Source organism: Salmo trutta, chromosome 39 (genome assembly GCF_901001165.1).
Source record: "Salmo trutta chromosome 39, fSalTru1.1, whole genome shotgun sequence".
In the NCBI taxonomy this organism is placed as follows: Eukaryota; Metazoa; Chordata; class Actinopteri; order Salmoniformes; family Salmonidae; genus Salmo; species Salmo trutta.
In genome coordinates, this window is record NC_042995.1 from 22318519 (window position 1) to 22338114 (window position 19596).

Consider the following 19596-nt stretch of genomic DNA (forward strand, 5'->3'; position numbering starts at 1 on the left):
TGCGCGTGTGCACAAACTCAATTTGACCTTGCACCCCTTCTAAACAACGCAATTTTAAACTTTGGAAAAGCTTCAAGTCTATAAAACTTAGTGCACTGTGTTCGTAACAGATTATAGTTTTGGAAACAGAAAAATACATTGAGATCAGATATTTAATCGATGAGAGAATTAGAAGAACGTCAGACCAATTTCACCTTGTTCCACCTCTCCTACTGCCACAGGACTTCCTCTCACTACCATATTTGGTGTAGAGAAAACGTTCTAAACGGATGCTTCAGCTTTTTAGCCCCTGTGACGTGTCTGGGTAACCCCTTCTGTCTGTGACTGAACTGCAAAAGAGCTTGTTGCTTGTGCAACACGATAGCCTTACTGTAAAGTAGTTAGTGGTGAGAAAAAGTAATTTCTGCCTTTACCGAGTTTCTATTTTTATTTTCCGACTAGAATGTTTGCAACTTGATATTCAATATTATTTTACCTTTCCTGGGAGTAGTTCCGCGTGGGCCGATGAACGTCTCTTGACTGCGCGCCGTGACCAGTACAGCTGGATGCGACAGGTGAGCAGGTAGCCAGCTAGCATAGAATAGCTAGCTAGCTAAATTCTTACTTGGGTTGTTACGATTTTGTTTAGTTACCTGTTAACTAGCCAGTTTGTTTACCTCGCCACCCTGTGCTTGGCTTTGTGAATGTGGTTGCCAACATGGATAGATTGCTAGCTATGTTATTACCGGCGCGAGCTAACGTTAGTTCGTTTTGCCGCAGCTACTCCAACAAGAGTGCTAGGTAACGTTAGCTAGCTAGCATCTCGGAGGCTTTCAAAGTGAGTTGACAGATTTTGTTGAAAATATTGCTTCAGTTAGCCAATGTTGTCAGCTAGCACTAAATTGCCCCTACGGGGTAGCTTCCAACTATTGGCTAGAACTGTTTCCTAAGTTCACGGCACGCGAACATGTTATTGACCTGTCAAAGCTTCAGGTGGCTGTCAGTGTCACTAATGTTATTTATGTTGTTATTGACTAGATAGTCGTTGTACTTAGCTAACTATAGTTGGCTTTGGCAAGCCAATGTTGCCATACCAAAGCCGATGCAAACGAGCTAGTTACCTAAATTAAATTCCATGGCCACGTCATGGTCCAATTTTAAAGGGGGAGAGAAAAGTAATCTATTCAATTCTAGGATAGGTTGCGCATCCTCCTAGATGGTTCTTTCAGGTGCAAAATGACAGTGTGTTGCAGACATAATCAGCCTCAGTAACAGTACATATATCATTTTGTAGGTTAAGTAAACATAATGTAGGTTATATAACTTTGACATTTAACATATATTTTATGAGTTAGACATACAAAAACTCACTCACACAGTTTTTTCTTGTACAGTGTGAGTGAAGGTCAGTAGGCTATGCTTGTGTGTTAATGTGCCAAAGATGATTGATGCTGATCGAGGATGATTTAGTAAGGCTCAATAAACAGTTAGGCTATGCATGTGTGACTCATAATTGTTTTATTCCATGTTCTGATGTTCATGTGTGCACTGCAGACAGGCTACCGTTTGCAGAGCAGAATACAGAATACAGAATACAGATTTCAGACTAGATTTCAAACTAATGCAATAGCCGAGGCCCGATTTCTTTATTTTTTTTTATTATTTTTTTAAATCGGGTTAACAAATGTTATTTTGCTCAGTGTCCTGGAGAATTGCTAGGCAATGGACTTTAGAAATCTGTAGTTAATGGTATAGCCTAGCCTTCAAATAGCAGGTTATTGTGTCTTACAAAAAGAGAGATCCTGAAATGAATATGCATTGCAAAGAACTGTTGATGAGATTCACAGAGGATATATAGGTCTATCCATGGATCTGTTTTGTCCATCTTAGGTAGCCATGGAAACCCACTGCTGATTGAGACTTGAAGCTCTGCAACATAGCAGGGGCAAATGAACAATTCAACAAGATGGAGCCTCTTTGTATTGTCAGTCATCTGAACGATGTTACATAGCTGCATTCGGATGTAGGGTAAACCTATCTCATTTCACTCTATTCTGTAGTGTTCTGTACATTTTATTCAGGCATGTATTCATTGGTCGGCAGAAAGCCCTTCATCCAGGGGGTTCAAAGTGAAACACAACTCTGCCTCTTGCTATTTAATTACAGCCAACTACAAGAAGGCAGCATCCCATCCAGCTTCCCATTGAGCTTTCACTGGTTTCCATTATTTTCTTTATTAAAATCTTGGAAATGGAGATATACCACACCTTTTATTTTATGTGGACGATTGGTGTGCTTGCCTCTTTTAGCCATAGGCTATAAAAATTGAATAAAATTCAAATCAATGTTTGTCATATGCACAGGATGCAGTGTAAATGGCGCAATTAAATGCTTGCAAGCTTCCTCAACAGTGCAATTAAAAAAATTGAATATTGCTATATGAAAACAGAATAAGAATTTAGCCTAACAATGTTTTCGTGCTAAAATGCAATATAAAGTTCGTTAAATTCTCTGGTAAATTGCTTTAAAACAAGGGCAAAAAATGTTCCCCAAAAATTCTAAACTTTCCTCCTATTTTTTTTAACCCTGTTTTATCAAAAAATACCTTTGTATATCTGTGTTGGTTGTTTTTGTTTCTTTAGCATACTCATTGGAAAGTCACTTGTGGAGTTAATAGCCTGTTATTTAATATCACAGTTGGGCACAAGGGTGAACCAGGACAGAGGTTAAGGAGGGGATACCATGGTGGGAAGGAAGTAGCCTGACTTGTTTGTCCGCAAGGCCTTTGTTTTTCTGTTGGAAATCTATTTCTGCAACATTACCTTCTTTATGGCTAGTATCCCATCGTTACAAAGTGATTTGGATTAGGTAGAATATTGGACTTCGTTTAGGACCACTTGCTCCCCAGTAGGCTCCTAGGCTATGTTTTCCTGCAGTCATCTCCTCTCCACCTCTGTCTGAAGCACTTTCTAGTGTTGTCAAGCATAGCTGTATCGTGACAGTTTGCAAACTGTCACTTCCAGCCCCCCCATCTTCTCTCAGCATAGGGATCAGAGTGGAGCGCCAACTGAATCTATATCACTATTCACTAAAACCAAACGGAAACAAACAGGCTGAAACTGGAGGGACCTACCTGAATTTGTCCAATAAGAAATGCTTGTTTACATTTGTTTGCAAAACCTTTTGCTATGATGCTCACTAATGAATACGACCCTGTAACTTGGGTCCCCTATTACGGTCTATGGGTGGGTCGCATGCAAAGATGACGTTGGTGGATGGCGCTAACATAATTGTTTTAGCCTGTCAACTGCTGAGGTAGGATGCACAATTCACTTTGTTTCGGAGGATAGATTAACACCACACCACCGATTTGGGTGGTGGGGGGAAAAAAAAACATCTGTTCCTCTTTTTTTTTTTTGAGCACTAGGTGTTATTGTCCGAGCTAGCCTTGAGGGTTATCAGGTTTATTTGGCAGTGGACTGGAAAGAGCATGTCTAGCCTCATTGATGTTGTTGATAAAGCACTCTGGCTACCACATAATCTTCAGTCCATGTATGGGAGTGGGAGCTCAACGCACATAGGGAGAGGGTGAGTGAGATAAAAAGAGGGAGAGTTGGATAGAGAAAGGTAGAGAATACAGTTGTTGTGTTGTATTGGAATCGAAAAATCATGAAGCCGGGGCTCTGACTCATCAGTTCTGTGCTGCCATCGCTCCATCCACCAGGTCTCACGTGATACTAAATAGGCTGCTGTGTGTGTCGTCACCAGGGTGGGGTGGGGAGAAGAGGAGAGACAATGTTCTCTACCCTGAGGGGATGCTGCAAAGCTTATGTCATGTTACAGTGCAGGTGGGGAGAGCTTATGCTCTACATCAGATCCTTTCACATCAGACAGGTGTAAAAAAAACAAAAACAATACGCCTTTAAGATAGACTACTACTTTATAAATAGGTTACATACAGGTATTTAGCTTTATTATATAAACTCTGTGTTTTTGTTTTACCTATATTGATACAGAGGAGGATGTGCTGTTTTCATGTTGGTTGCCTAGTAGACTAGATGTTGTGTCCTTTGTGGAATGCCCAAAAGGGGGGTGGAAGGCTTGTAACAGTTGAGCTGGGCATGAAATTGGGGAAATACCTTTAAGATCCAGCAGTGTCTGTGTCATTGGATTGTTCTCAGTTCTGCCTGCCTGCCAGTCAGTACCCTGCGAGCCAACCAGAAAAGCTCTATGACCTGATATCCCTTTTCCTATTGGGCCGCGCCGTGAGTGGGCGGAACTGGCTGGAGGCGGTTGGGCAGGAAGGGGCTGGCTGTGGGGGATGGCTGGAAGTGTTTCTGCCAGATAGTTGAGCAGACACTGCTCTGCTTCCTGTCTGCCTGCTCCGCTCCCCTCCGTGGCTGAGAGAGAAAGAGAAAAAAATCCCTGTCTAGGCATGGGACTCTGGCTGCTGCAGCACTCGGCAGCTCCTCGCAGGGAATGACAACAGTTCACGTGGTCATTAGCTCCAGACGCTGAAGCAGGGGAACTACTCCGAGGCATAGCAGCTGCACCTGGTGTCTCTATCTATGCTGTGGCTTAAAGAGAGAGGCACGACAGAGCTATACGGGACTCAGCAAAAAAACAAGGTGGGAAGAACGTCTCTCTGATCTATTTTTTTCAAGTAGTTTGCTGCAGTATGGTGCATACCATCCTGGGTGGGTAGGGAGGAAAGAAAGAGAGTGTGTGGGAGAGGGAGCTACAGAGAGGGAAAGAAGGGGAGCACAAATGCGTGAGAGTGAGGGGAGCTCGCTGATATGGTCTAACAAGCACTTTTGCGGCTTACGGCCGCTTGAGTGCCTGTATTGGGACTTGTTGATGACGAGGGGAACTACCACAGACAGACAGTGCCTCTCCCTTCCCTTCATGATGCAGAAAAATTATGCAGACTTCTCTCTCCATGAAGTTCAGAGCACGTGGACTAGCCAGAGAGAGAAAGAATTGTCAGTTATGTGTAGTCCGCTCCATAGGCTGTTTCAAACTTTACTTTTATGCCAGGATATTGTTTGCCATATAAAGAGTTTCACTTTCAATGCAGTTAGTTCATAGGCGTAGCTAAAATATTTTTCTGTTGTACTGGAGGTGGACATGAAACACAGAGCCGAGTGCTGGCTCCCTAATTATCCTTGCTTGGGCTTCGTACTATTTTAAGGAGGTCCCACATATTTATTATCACATAGGAGGTCCACAGCCACACTCCACAGTAAGCTCTTTATCCACTGCTCTGTAGTGTGTTAGTATGGGAGGGAGCTGTACATGTTGACCGGTGCGGCCTGGAAACAAGCAGGAAAACACTAGAACGGTGTCTAACAGTTGGCAGTCGCGGGGGGAAGTGGAGGAGGAAGTGGGTGTTTTCTGAAATGGAAGACCGTTCAGCCCTTCCTGTTACAAAAATAAACAACAAAAAACAGTAACGTCACAGACATGCAATGGCTCTTTATTAGCAAGGCCACAGGGCTGCAAGGCCACAGGGCTGCAAGGCCACAGGGCTGCAAGGCCACAGGGCTGCAAGGCCACAGGGCTGCAAGGCCACAGGGCTGCAAGGCCAGACAACTCCCTCCCTAAATTGATTCACACGTGAGTTGTCAATGCTGACACAGAAAGGTAATTAGCCATGCCTTTTTACAGGTTTGGGAGCTTTTAGGGTATTTTTAGCTTTTAGGAAGAAAAAAAATCCTCCAGACCTTTTAAACATTAACAACAATCTACGTTGCCTTGAAAATTATTTCTTAAATGTCCAAGCACTGATTTTGTGTGTGTGCTGTGAAAAGAAAGCTGAATCATTTGGCCCTCACTTTAGCATGGCTTTTCAGTGAAAAGATGCATCTGCTTTAAAATGAACAGGCCACATTGGAAGTCATATGAGAATTAGCCTGCTATTTGGTCATGAGTCATAACTTGACAGTTGTTGTTTTCTCTTCCAGAACTACTGAAAAGTCTAAATGCTAGCTAAATGCTCAATTTTAAAAGACAGACGGGTTGTTAGAGGATTATCTGAAGTTGGATGATATAACAGTTTTACAACATTTCTTCCTGAGTAACTTTTGTGTGAATGTACAGTTGCACCTACATCTTTTAGTACTTTAGTCAGGAAAGTCCATGACGGTCACAGCAAATAGGTCTCCTCTCTGTCACAGGCTACATACACTTCAAATCCAGCCCTCTCATTGGCTATCAGATCTATATTGAGCTGTAGATGGGCTAATCGGGGCAGGGGATTGGTTAAATATCCTATAGGCCAGTTCCCTGTGTCAGTGGCATGAGATGACCATTGCGGTCACCGAGTTTTAGTTAAGGCAATTAGGATATGAGGCACACATTTCTGCTGACTTTGTTAAATGTTCTCTGCTTTGCGTCTTCCCAGTTGCCCTGCTTAGCTTAGTCCGCTAACCTCTGCTTAGCTAGTTTCACTCATTTCTCCTTACGCTAATGACATTTGATAATTTGAAGCTCCAGGAGCTGTACCTAATGCCAATATTAATTTGCAGGATGGCATACTTTAATTTCCACCCATTTTATCCTAGCCTGATATTTGAATAGCAGGCCTATGAGTTGAGCTTCGAAAATATGCATTGGTAAGACATTTGTGTAGACTTGCAGGAAATTGTGATATACAAGTTAAGCTTATTTAAATACGTTCCCTTGTGATGTGAGTGCACTTTTAATTTGTGAGTTTAACAAGATCTTTTTAAGAGAAATCTGCCGATCAAATAAGTAGCCTAGGCTATATTTTTATGTCGGAATTTTCAGCAAATGGATTGCACGATACGGCAGTTGACCATATGGAAATTCAGAACAAAATACCGTCGTCAAATATGCTCTTTAGAATCATTATTATTAGGATGGTAAACACGACATAAATCGTTTTTTAACTAGCCTGATCATAAAAAACAACACTATTACTCTTGTTTTTCCACAACCAATCGATGGACATTTTCGCTTTTATTCCACTGAAGCACACTCGCACTCTGCTTCCCAGGGAAAATGTGGCCTACTTGTGTTCCTCTTGGCCATATGCAAATATATGGTGGATTGCCATGTTTGCATTGTAATAAATTCAAAAGAGCAGGTATTAATTTGCTTGGTTGTTGTAGACCTGCTGTTTAACACCTAGCTGGTGCTTTAATAAGATCGTTTGTAGGCTGGAAAACAATGCAAAGTGTAGACTAGGCCTTTCTCTCAGGTTGACAACATCCAGGAGAGACTAACACAACTGATAGGATACATGGGTGGTATTCAGAGGTCAAGCTAATGACTTTCACTTGAGAGAACCCTGCACTGGCCTGGTCTCATTCAAATTCGGAGATGACCAAGATAATGCTTGGCCAGCTGGCCTTGGTAACTGTAATCCATCAAGGTCTTGTCGTAACATGGAGCGTTCCCCAGTCCCCACAAATCTTTGGCCTGCTCTTAGGTCTCCTTTCCTGGCTGGTTAGGCTAGCTGCTCTTTGGTAAAACATTGCACTTTTACTGGATGGCATGGCTTTGCCTGCCTCTTTTCAAGCGACAGAGCGATTGACTACAGTTTTTAAAGGTTGCCTGTCATTTCAGTGTACCAAGTGGGTACACTTGGGTACAATTTTTGTTGTTGCCTATGTCATTTTTTTATTTTGTAGTGGAAAGCCAAAAAAAGCTTGACTGTTGAGCACTGCGCACATCAATCTGTCCTGGAAGCACCAAGAGAGAGCTGGGCGGGGGCATACGGGACTAATCTGTGCAGGTCACAACAAGGGTGTCGCATGGCCCTACCTATCTGCGCACCATCTGTCCCTCCACTCGTCCTCATCAGCACTCTTTCCTGGAGGTGTGTCTGCTAGGCTAGCCTCAAAGTATTCATACCCCTTGAATTATTCCACTTTTTGTTGTTAGCCTGAATTCAAAATTGATTAAATATTTGTTTGTCTTTTACCCCATAATGACAGTAAAAACATGTTTTTAGAAATTAAATACGTATATAACTAATTACAGCATTACTTTAGTGCCTTGTTGCAAACAGGTTGTTATTATTCTGTCCAGGCTTCCTTCTTTTCACCCTGCCATTTAGGTTAGTTTTGTGGAGTAGCTAAAATGTTGTTGCTCCATCCTCATTTTCCTCCTACCACAGCCATTAAACTCTAACTGTTTTAAAGTCACCATTAGCCTCATGATTAAATCCTGAGCGGTTTCCTTCCTCTCCGGGAACTGAGTTAGGAAGGACTCCTGTATCTTTGTAGTGACTGGGTGTATTGATACACCATCCAAAGTGTAATTAATAACTTCACTATGCTCAAAGGGATATTCAATGTCTGCTTTTACATTTTTTTTTCTTTACACATCTGCCAATGGGTGTTCTTTGCAGGCTTTATCACATCCAGCCGGGATTGGGAGTCCCATAGGGTGGTGCACAATTGGCCCCGGTCATGGTTTGGCCGGGGTAGGCCGTTATTGTAAATAAGAATTTGGTCTTAACTGACTTGCCTAGTTAAATGAAGGTTACATTTGCAAGGCATCCGAAAACCTCCTTGGTCTTTGTGGTTGAATCTGTTTGAAATGCACTGCTCAACTGAGTGACCTTACAATTATCTGTATGTGTGGGGTACAGGGATGAGGTATTCATTCAAAAATAATTGTAAACTTTATTATTGCAGACAGTGAGTCCATGCAATGTTAAGCTAATTTTTACTCCTGAACTTATTTAGGCTTTCCATAACAAAGGGGTTGTATACTTATTGACTCAAGACATTTAAACTTTTCATTTTAATTAATTTGTAAACATTTTGAAAAACCAAATTCCACTTTGACATTATGGGGGGTGTGTGTGTGTGTGTGTGTGTGTGTGTGTGTGTGTGCATAGTGACTAAAAATCAACATTTTCATCTATTTTAAATTCAGGCTGAAAAGTCAAGGGCTGTGAATTTTCTTAAGGCACTGTATATGTAGCCTATATACTGTACATGGGCTATCTTAGGCCAGGCTACAGTACAAACACGGGGCTCAGTAATATGCTAGGGCTAAGCTATATCATATGGCTGTATGAGCTCTCTCTCGCTCGTAACCTGATTTTTCAGGCCATTCTTCATGATATGTAGGCTACTAGGTATCTTAGCTGTGCTTTGTATTTTCTGAACCAGGAAAGAAGAGTGTTAGAGTAGGCCAATAAGATGTTACACTGGTAATCTGATATTATAAATGCCTTTCTGCTTTTCTTATCTATCTCACCCTGATATGGGGTCATAACACAATTGAAATAAGACACTGTTCCAATTTTGTTTTAATCTTTTAGCAAAATTCCATTACAATAAAAGCTTTAGAGCATTTTGCAACTTTGCCCCAGCTTACACTGTAACCCAGACAGTTATTCAAATAACACATTGATTTGTGGGAATTGCTGATGCCAGGAAATTGAGAAATACTTGGCTTCTAAACGATGATGATGATGATGATGATGATTCATCCTTTGTCATGATTTTGGTAGCAAAAAATGTTTTCTGAGCCAATTAGAAACGTATAAAAAGATATATAAACGATTGGTGATTAAATTCACTACTGCATTACACAATCCTAACTTTAAGCATTAGTCGGGAAAATGCTAAACTGACCCAAGATCAGCATCATTCTTCACCGTATTACATGTGGGTATCTGCACTTTATTTTTGACAGCTTTTACTTCACTCCATTCCTAAAGACAATAATAATATAATATACATTTTCCCTGACTACCAAAAGTACTCATTACATTTTGAATGCTCCTTAGCAGGACAAGAAATGGTCCATTTCACCCACTTATCAAGAGAACATCCCTGGTCATCCCTACTGCCTCTGATATAGCTGACTCACTAAACACAGATGCTTCGTTTTGTAAATGATATGAGTGTGCCCATGGCTATCTGTGAATTAAAAACACAAGAAAATGTTTCTACATCCAGTATGAAGGAATTTAAAGGTAATTTCGCGAGCCAATGCTAACTAGTGTTAGCATAATGACTCAAAGTCTATGTATGGTACTGTATCTACTAGCATTCTAGCATATACCATAGACTAGTTAGCAATTGCGCTAATGCTAGTTAGCAACTTCCTTCAAACTGCATGCAGAGACATACAAATGCTATCCGCAAGTACATCTTACTCTTGGGAAGTACAGTCACATGAAAAAGTTTGGGCACCCCTGACAATTTTCATGATTTCCATTTATAAATAATTGGATGTTTAGATCAGCAATTTCATTTTGATCTATCAAATAACTGATGGACACAGTAATATTTCAGTAGTGAAATTAGGTTTATTGGATTAACAGAAAATGTGCAATATGCATCAAAATAAAATTAGACAGGTGCATAAATTTGGGCACCCCAATAGAAAAATCACATCAATATTTAGTAGAGGCTCCTTTTGCTAAAATAACAGCCTCTAGACGCTTCCAATAGCCTCTAATGAGTGTCTGGATTCTGGATGAAGGTATCTTGGACCATTCCTCCTTACAAAACATCTCCAATTCAGTTAGGTTTGATGGTTACCGGGCATGGACAGCCCGCTTCAAATCATCCCACAGATTCTCAATGATATTCAGGTCTGGGGACTGGGATGGCCATTCCAGAACGTTGTACTTGTTCCTCTGCATAAATGCCCGGGTAGATTTTGAGCAGTGTTTTGGGTTGTTGTCTTATCCAGCCCCGGCGTAACTTCAACTTTGTGACTGATTCTTCAACATTATTCCCAAGAATCTGCTGATATTGGGTGGAATCCATGCGGCCCTCAACTTTAACAAGATTCCCAGTACCGGCACTGGCCACACAGACCCACAGCATGATGGAACCCCCACCAAATTTTACTGTGGGTAGCAAGTGTTTTTCTTGGAACGCTGTGTTCTTTTGCTGCCATGCATAACGTCCCTTGTTATGACCAAATAACTCAATCTTTGTTTCATCAGTCCACAGCACCTTATTCCAAAATGAAGCTGGCTTGTCCAAATGTGCGTTTGCATACCTCAAGCGACTCTGTTTGTGGTGTGTGTGCAGAAAAGGCTTCTTCCGCATCACTCTCCCACACAGCTTCTCCTTGTGCAAAGTGCGCTGAATTGTTGAACGATGCACAGTGACACCATCTGCAGCAAGATGATGTAGGTCTTTGGAGGTGGTCTGTGGGCTGTTTTTGACCGTTCTCACCATCCTTCGCCTTTGCCTCTCCGATATTTTACTTGGCCTGCCACTTCTGGCCTTAACAAGCACTGTGCCTGTGGTCTTCAGTGGACACTGACAGCTTACATCTCTGCGATTAGCTTTTTGTAGCCTTCCTCTAAACCATAATGTTGAACAATCTTTGTTTTCAGGTCATTGGAGAGTTGTTTTGAGGCCCCCATGTTGCCACTCTTCAGAGGAGAGTCAAAGAGAACAACAACTTGCAATTGGCCAACTTAAATACCTTTTCTCATGATTGGATGCACTTGTCTATGAAGTTCAAGGCTTAATGAGCTCACCAAACCAATTGTGTGTTCCAATTAATCAGTGTTAAGTAGTTACAGGTATTCAAATCAACAGAATGACAAGGGTGCCCAAATTTTTGCATAGCCTATTTTTCACATCTGATTTAATTTCATACAACTTAATATTGCTACACTAAAAATCTTTGTCTGGACAATACCCTAGTACTTAGCTTTTATTAGAAAATGAATGGCATGCCACTGTGATCATTTTCTGTGACGACAGAGTAAATTATTATGCAGCCTCAGAGGGGTGCCCAAACTTTTTCATACGACTGTAGATAAAGGGCTTCGTTGCCAAAATCCTGAATTTTCCCTTTAAGGCCTATTTAATTTTGAATTATACAGTGGCGTAGTATATTACAATGTAACACATACATTTGACTCTGTACCAACCAGTAAAACAAACCCAGGTGAGGCTAAGTCATTTCGCTGCCAGGAACAGTATCCTTTAACCGTCTTGCACCCCTAATAAAATGAGACCATCTTTTTTTTTTCGGGCAGATGATTCTAAAAATAACAAGGTATTAATAGTGAAAGGTCACATCTGACATGGTTCTTACCTGGTTCTTTCATAGCGACTCACTTGTCCCCGGGGAGATGCTGTGGAATTAAATCCTGCCTTTGAGACTGCAGGCTTGGTGTCAGAGAGAGAATGCATCTCATTTCATATTTGCAGTATGGTTCTAAAGTGGGCCAATTTCCGAGATGACAGGATGGTGTTTTACCACACACACTAGGGTTGGGCCGATATGTAACCCGATTCAGGAAACTAGGCGTATGTCTCAAGTCACGACTTCACAGGAGAGCCGTTTGAACGTAAAATTTTTTTTTTTTTTATTGAAATGCGTTTTTTTGGCAGAAATGCCTTCCCCGAACATGTGAACTTTCATGTGCCTTTTAATAACCAACTTTTATGCCATCTGTACATACGAATAAAGTTTTTAAATTAAGAGCCTAGTTGGTTTAGCCAAAGAAAAAGACAACCTTCCCGCTAGCCATGATTGGCTGAGATAATGAGTTGTCCGAGAGATGCATTTCAGATTGTTCTGCGGTGCAGCGTCTTGCATATAAAATGAGACGGGATTATCATACGCATCGTTTCTACTGCAGTTTTTTCTAAAGATATAACTTTAGACATGTAGAACTGCAAATATGTTGCTACTGCTCTCTGTAATATTGCTGCCCTGAATTTATCAAGTTGAAATATCAAAACACACTCTGAACCAATTATATAATTTGGAGACCGGTCAAAGCATGAAACATTTATGGAAATGTAGCTAGCTAGCTTGCAGTTTCTAGCTAATTTGTCCAGGGATATAATCAATCAATCAATCAATCAATCAATCAAATGTATTTATAAAGCCCTTCTTACATCAGCTGATATCTCAAAGTGCTGTACAGAAACCCAGCCTAAAACCCCAAACAGCAAGCAATGCAGGTGTAGAAGCACGGTGGCTAGGAAAAACTCCCTAGAAAGGCCAAAACCTAGGAAGAAACCTAGAGGAACCAGGCTATGAGGGGTGGCCAGTCTTCTTCTGGCTGTGCCGGGTGGAGATTATAACAGAACATGGCCAATATGTTCATAGATGACCAGCACGGTCAAATAATAATCACAGTGGTTGTCGAGGGTGCAACAGGCCAGCACCTCAGGAGTAAATGTCAGTTGGCTTTTCATAGCTGATCATTCAGAGTATCTCTACCACTCCTGCTGTCTCTAGAGAGTTGAAAACAGCAGGTCTGGGACAGGTAGCACATCTGGTGAACAGGTCAGGGTTCCATAGCCGCAGGCAGAACAGTTGAAACTGGAGCAGCAGCACGGCCAGGTGGACTGGGGACAGCAAGAAGTCATCAGGCCATGAGGTCCTGAGGCATGGTCCTAGGGCTCAGGTCCTCCGAAAGAGAGAGAATTAGAGAGTGCATACTTACATTTACACAGGATACCAAATAAGACAGGAGAAATACTCCAGATATAACAAACTGACCCTAGCCCCCCGACACAAACTACTGCAGCATAAATACTGGAGGCTGAGACAGGAGGGGTCAGGAGACACTGTGGCCCCATCCGATGATACCCCTGGACAGGGCCGATCAGGCAGGATATAAACCCACCAACTGCCAAAGCACAGCCCCCAGACCACTAGAGGGATATCTTCAACCACCAATTTACCATCCTGAGACAAGGCTGAGTATAGCCCACAAAGATCTCCGCCACGGCACAACCCAGGGGGGGCGCCAACCCGGACAGGAAGATCACTTCAGTGACTCAACCCACTCAAGTGAGGCACCCTCCTAGGGACGGCATGGAAGAGCCCCAGTAAGCCAGGGACTCAGCCCCTGTAATAGGGTTAGAGGCAGAGAATCTCAGTGGAGAGAGGGGAACCGGCCAGGCAGAGACAGCAAGGGTGGTTCGTTGCTCCGGTGCCTTTCCGTTCACCTTCACACTCCTGGGCCAGACTACACTCAATCATAGGAGTGTAGTCATTTATTGAAGACTCTTTATTGAGTCTTCAATAAAGATTTAAAGGTTGAGACCGAGTCTGTGTCTCACATGGGTAGGCAGACCATTCTATAAAAATGGAGCTCTAAACGTTGCGTTGTTATTTTACTTGAATTGCACAAAGTCCTCTACTCCGACAATTAATCCACAGACAAAATAGTTTCTAGTCATCTCTCCTCCTTCCAGGCCTTTTCTTCTTTGGTCTTTATATAGCGATTGGCAACTAACTAATAAGGTGAATTACCACAACTGACCTTAGTTCATCTTTCAGTCGCCCATGTAGGTATGACCAATGAGAAGTTGGCACGTGGGTATCTGCTTCTATAAACCAATGAGGAGATGGGAGAGGCAGCACTTGAACCCGTTCAGCGTCGCAAATAAAACTGACTTCTATTTTAGCGATTGAAAGGGCAGACGCTCGTTGGCGGGCGCGCGAGCGGTGTGGGTGCAATGATTTGAATAACATGTTTGTGTCAATTTATTTTGCAATGCTCGTGTGGTCAGCATGTAATTTTCATCCATATCGAGTGAAAAGTTTAGTAATTACAGCACTTTTTGTACATTATCTCCCCATTTTTAAGGGGACCAAAAGTATTGGGAGAAATTCATCTGTGTGTATTAAAGTAGTAAAAGTGTAGTATGTTCCTAGCACGCAATGACTACATCAAGCTTGTGACTCTACCAATTGGTTGGATGCGTTTGCTGTTTGTTTTGGTTGTTATAGATTTATTTTGTGTCTAATAGAAACTTATGGTAAATATTGGAGTCACCTTTAGTGTAAATAAGAATAGAATATGTTTCTAAACTAGATGAGAAAGTAACAGATGCACAAATATCATACCCCCAAGACATGCTAACCTCTCGCCATTACAATAACAGGGGAGGTTAGCATTGTTTTGGGGGGTGCGATATTTGTGTGTCTGACTTAGTCATTATTCACGATTCAGTCAGGATTATCCGTAATCATGGTAGCATCCACATTAATGTAGAAGTGTTTAGAAACATTCTATTCTTGTTTCAATAAAAGTGTCTCCAAAATGACACACTACATTATTTACCATTAATTTCTAAAGATTATTTCATGAGAATGTGACCTATAATATTGTAAATTAGCCCGTAAAGTATGCCTATATGTTGGTTTCCAGGTCCAGAAATGGAGCATCGTGGCTGATGGTTAGGCCTACTTTAACTTGGCACCAGCAGCTTGTTGCATGGTTATAGTCATAGAAAGCCATAGATATGGAAATGTGATGTTTTTTCTTAATTGTTTTAATTCAAACTTTATATTGAAGCAGACCTGAATGTGACAACTGCCCATGATATCGAACCAAGCTATCAAAGATAGACCGTCTATCTTACAGTAGGCTGCTGCCATGGCTTTTACTGTCTGGACTCGCTTTCTTTCATGACCACTAAAGCTACTCCCTCAAAGTTTTGACTATGATTTGCACACAGGTCTATTTGTTTGTATGGAGTCTAACCAATGTCTCTTGTTCATTGTGGAGTGCAGTATGCTCACTATGCTAGTGTTGTTGTACTTATTTTGCCCCATGCCTTTGAATGGAGGGATCTGTGGGATATGAAAAAGTGAAGGGAATTTTAAACAGCAGCTGCAGGTTTTTACAGCCTTCCCTCGTTCGCCTGCCCCACCCCCACTTCCCTCTCCCAGTTATGACCAGAAAATATTTCCAGATGTTCTAAGGGTAACAGGCTCCCTACGCGGTAGTCGGTTTGTAATGGGTTCAAAAAGCAAGGTAAAGGCTAGGCTATGTCCCTTTTTTTTTATTTGATTTTAGTGAGTCCTTTTCCCCCATTCCACAACCCCAGTAGACAGAGGACAGTGCCTGAAAACAGATGCAGAGCGAGAGCTGCGAGACCTATATTATCTCTCTATGAATTGAACATCCACTGGCCACATCAATGATCCGCCGTCTAATTTGACTGGTCCTGTCTGGTGGGTGTTGAGGCGCTCTAGGTACCCGGGCAGTGGCGTAATCGTGTCTGGCACATGCATCTGTCTTGGTCTCTCTCGCTCTGCCTGTTGGATGGCTTCCCGGAATACTGCTGCGCTGCACGTTTTCTATTAGCTGGCGGCTCTCGTCACGGCATTACTCGACAGGGTGGGTGGACCCCGGGGGCTTTATCCCTCCTGTCCCGCACTGGCTTGGCTTACTGCACTCTTGCTGTCTCATTGCACAGGGGTCGTTGCCATTCTCCGCTCTGCTTTGTATTCAACACGCCTGAGGGCTGCGCTGGGCGAGTTGGCGCACAATGACGTAAAGTAATCATTGGGAACTCAGACCAAGTGGCAGCTGAATAACCTCCCAACCGCCCTCTGTTGGCTTACACGACACTTCAAGCCAGCCTCCTCCTACCTAGCCCCACACACAAACAAGGGTGCGCGCGCACACACACACACACACACGCCACTAAAAACAGGGCGCCAGACGTCTCTATATCAATGCGTTTTTGACAGTTATATTATTCTCCTGGTTATTATGTGGCTAAACCCTGCTATACCATTTCTCAGTGTTTGGCTTAGGCCCTACATTTCTAGGGCACAAACTTCAGTTTTGGGGGTAAAGTACTGTAAAAAGTACTACATAAGTCGTTTTTTTTTTTTTTTAGGTATCTGTGTTTTACTTCACTTTTTATATTTTTGACTACTTTTCCTTTTATCTTCACTACATTTCTAAAGAAAACATTTTCCATGACACCCCAAAGTACTCCTTACATTTTCAAGGAAAGGGTTCCAATTAGTTCACTAAACACAAATGCTTCATTTGTAAATTATGTTTTTGTTGTAGTGTGCCCTTAGCTATCCGTAAAGAAAAAAGAAAATTGTGCCATCTGATTTTCTTATTATAAGCAATTTGAAGTTATTTATACTTTTACTTTTGATACTTAGGGATATTTTTGCAATTAGCTTTACTTTTGATTCTTAAGTATATTTAAAACAAAATACTTTTAGACTTTTACTCAAGCAGTATTTTTCTGGGTGACTTTTACTTGAGTCATTTTCTACAAGGTAACTTTTACTCAAGTATCACAATTGGGTACTTTTTCCACCGCTGGTAAAGTCTGCTAGAGCACTAACAACTGGGGTTAAAGTTAGAACTGTACGCAATGAAATTGAGACGATAACATTTTTCTTATAGCTGGTTTCGATTTGGAGGGCTTGACGCAATTCCTGATAATGGATTAGAATATTGTTTCCACCGAAACTTGATTATAATCTTGTTATTGCATCAATACCAGGGTTTTTTTTATAGATCAAAAAGGGGCTTAGGTGGTGGGCATGTCAGGGGGCGTGGCAATGCGCGTGATCGGCCTGTCTGCGCGCCAAATTTTTTTTAATCTTTGAGTTCCTCATCTTGCCGGTGTATAGAAACGTTTGCTTTTTTTAAGCAAATTTTCTGCAGTTCTACAAATTTCTCCATCGAGTTGAAATATATTTTTTGACGATTTTTAAAGATAGTTTCCTGTAATTCTATGCATTTTGCAATGGCTAATGCTGTGTTATTTTGCTTGCGTATAATAACATGTATAATATTGCTACATTTATTGTATTTTTTTCTAATTTCTACATAGCCTGGTTTAGTCGTTCAAGTTTACACTGACAGCGTTTTTCGATCCCAAATGAATGGATGAAATAATCTCCTATTTAGCGGCCCACCCAAGTATTACAATGGGAGAAAAATCTCTGAATACTTTTGCCAATGGGTCTGTATTGTTAAAGAACATTCACAGCTTTATCTTGTGAACAGTGGATTTATTGCTATTTTATTTATTTTTCTAGAGTTTTCTAATTGATTGTTCACTCTTCTTGAAAGGAGTTTTGGGGAAATAATGCTGCCCCCAGAAAAGTGTTTTAGCTTTAAATAAAAAAGCAGACTGTTGCATTAATGCTTCAGTCAGTTGTTTAGCTACTGTCTCTGAAAATAACCTCTCTCTCTCTCTCTCTCTCTCTCTCTCTCACTCACTCAGATCGTCGACAGAAAGTGCCTTCGACATTCTTACTTGAGCTGCCTGCCTGCACGTCTCCTCCACCGAGCCTGCAACATTCCCTCCCTCGCTGTGACAGAAGATAGCTCAACCTCAGCCCCTGCCCTACCAACTCATCTTTTTCAGGCTCCATCGCTGCACTAGAGAAACCCAAGCAGAAAGATTTAACTGCAGAGGTTGGGGGAACTGTCTGGCCACTCTGCCAAAACACAGAGTGCTGACTGACTCATTCGGACAAGTTTAGTCAATACCCAACCTAACGTCTGCACCAACTTAATATTCTCGCCCAGGCAGTGCCATCGCCCTCGAAATAGAACCAGTTTCAATTCTCTTCCCCCGCCACCCCTTACTTCCCACTACCGTCAGTCCAGCCTGTCTCTGAGCATGCCCCCGTTGCCCTGTCAGTGGCCTGCACCTGGGACTAACTGATTGACGAGCGACGTCTCTTGATTGACAGCTTCTCTGATAGCCGCCATCTCCCAAGCAGCGACCACATCCGGGTTGCAAGTCCACCAACTCTGCTGCTCTGAAGTCCGCAAGGGCAAACGACTTTCACTGATCCACACAATTTTTTTGCTACACTTTTTGTTGTTTTTCTAGCACACTGAAGAGCCATTAGAGTATAGCTTCTCCTTAAACAAGTGGCTATCTTTACCCCACCCCGGCATTGCTATGGCTTTAAATATTGCTTCGATGCGAGACACAAAATGGCTGACGCTGGAGGTGTGCCGGCAGTTCCAGAGAGGGACATGTTCGCGGAGTGACGAGGAATGCAAATTTGCGCACCCACCCAAAAGCTGCCAGGTGGAGAACGGAAGGGTGATTGCCTGCTTTGACTCACTAAAGGTAAGGAATGCAGAGCAGAGATAAAGGGGATGTATTTATTCTAAGGCACATGTGTCAAACAAGGCCCGCCCGGCAGGATCCGGCCCGTGACACATTTCTATCCAGCCCGAGCTGTGCACCAAAGGCAGTACATTGCCACACACTCCTCTTCCCAGACCCACACACACACCTCCTCCCAGAGACCCATACACACACACACCCAACCATGAGCCCGCCAGAGTGCTGTATCATATCATCACTAAACATTTGCAGCATCCCCAACTGTTCTCCTTAATGGTACTGACTGATTTTAAGCGTGTTGTAGGAACCCGGGTCATTGTTGTACTACAGAGAATGTCATATTGGTTGTCAAAAAGTTATTAGATAAAGGATTCACATGCGAGTATAAATTCGGACACACGTGAGTATGAGTCAACAGTTTGATACGCCCCCAAAGTGTGCAGCGGAGGGAAAGTGCATGGACACATGCCACTCCTAGGCTACTAAAATGAAAGCTTGACAATGAATAAACCAAAAACTAAACCTGCAACAAAACACCATGCAAAGGATAAACATGTAGGCCTATTACAGCAACATACAGCTGCTTTCAACTACCTGTGATCCATGCAGCGTGAAAAATGTACAACCTAGGTACGTTTTTGTTATTTGCAGTTTTGAAATGCTTTTAGGGTTGTAGCATATTATGCACCTCTGCAAGCATAGCAGCAAAGGCTGGACAAATATGATTTATCTTTTGTTTAATGTTAAAACGCTCTATACAGCATCCTATGTA

General features: G+C 42.1%; 1 protein-coding gene across 11 annotated transcripts in view; it reads left to right on the top strand.

Moving 5' to 3' along the window:
- Positions 1-276: 276 nt before the first annotated feature.
- The window catches only part of LOC115179675 (muscleblind-like protein 2a), a 78823-nt gene continuing 59503 nt past the window's right edge, over positions 277-19596 (top strand). For 2 of the 11 annotated variants that reach the window (XM_029741342.1, XM_029741343.1), the window contains exons 1-2: positions 280-554; positions 17961-18824. In XM_029741342.1, coding sequence (XP_029597202.1) covers positions 18651-18824 — 174 coding nt within the window. In that variant the 5' untranslated portion in view covers positions 280-554; positions 17961-18650. Of the gene's footprint in view, positions 555-3994; positions 4608-17960; positions 18825-19596 lie in introns of those variants that run through there. The other 9 variants (XM_029741346.1, XM_029741345.1, XM_029741339.1 and 6 more) reach the window with 8 other exon arrangements.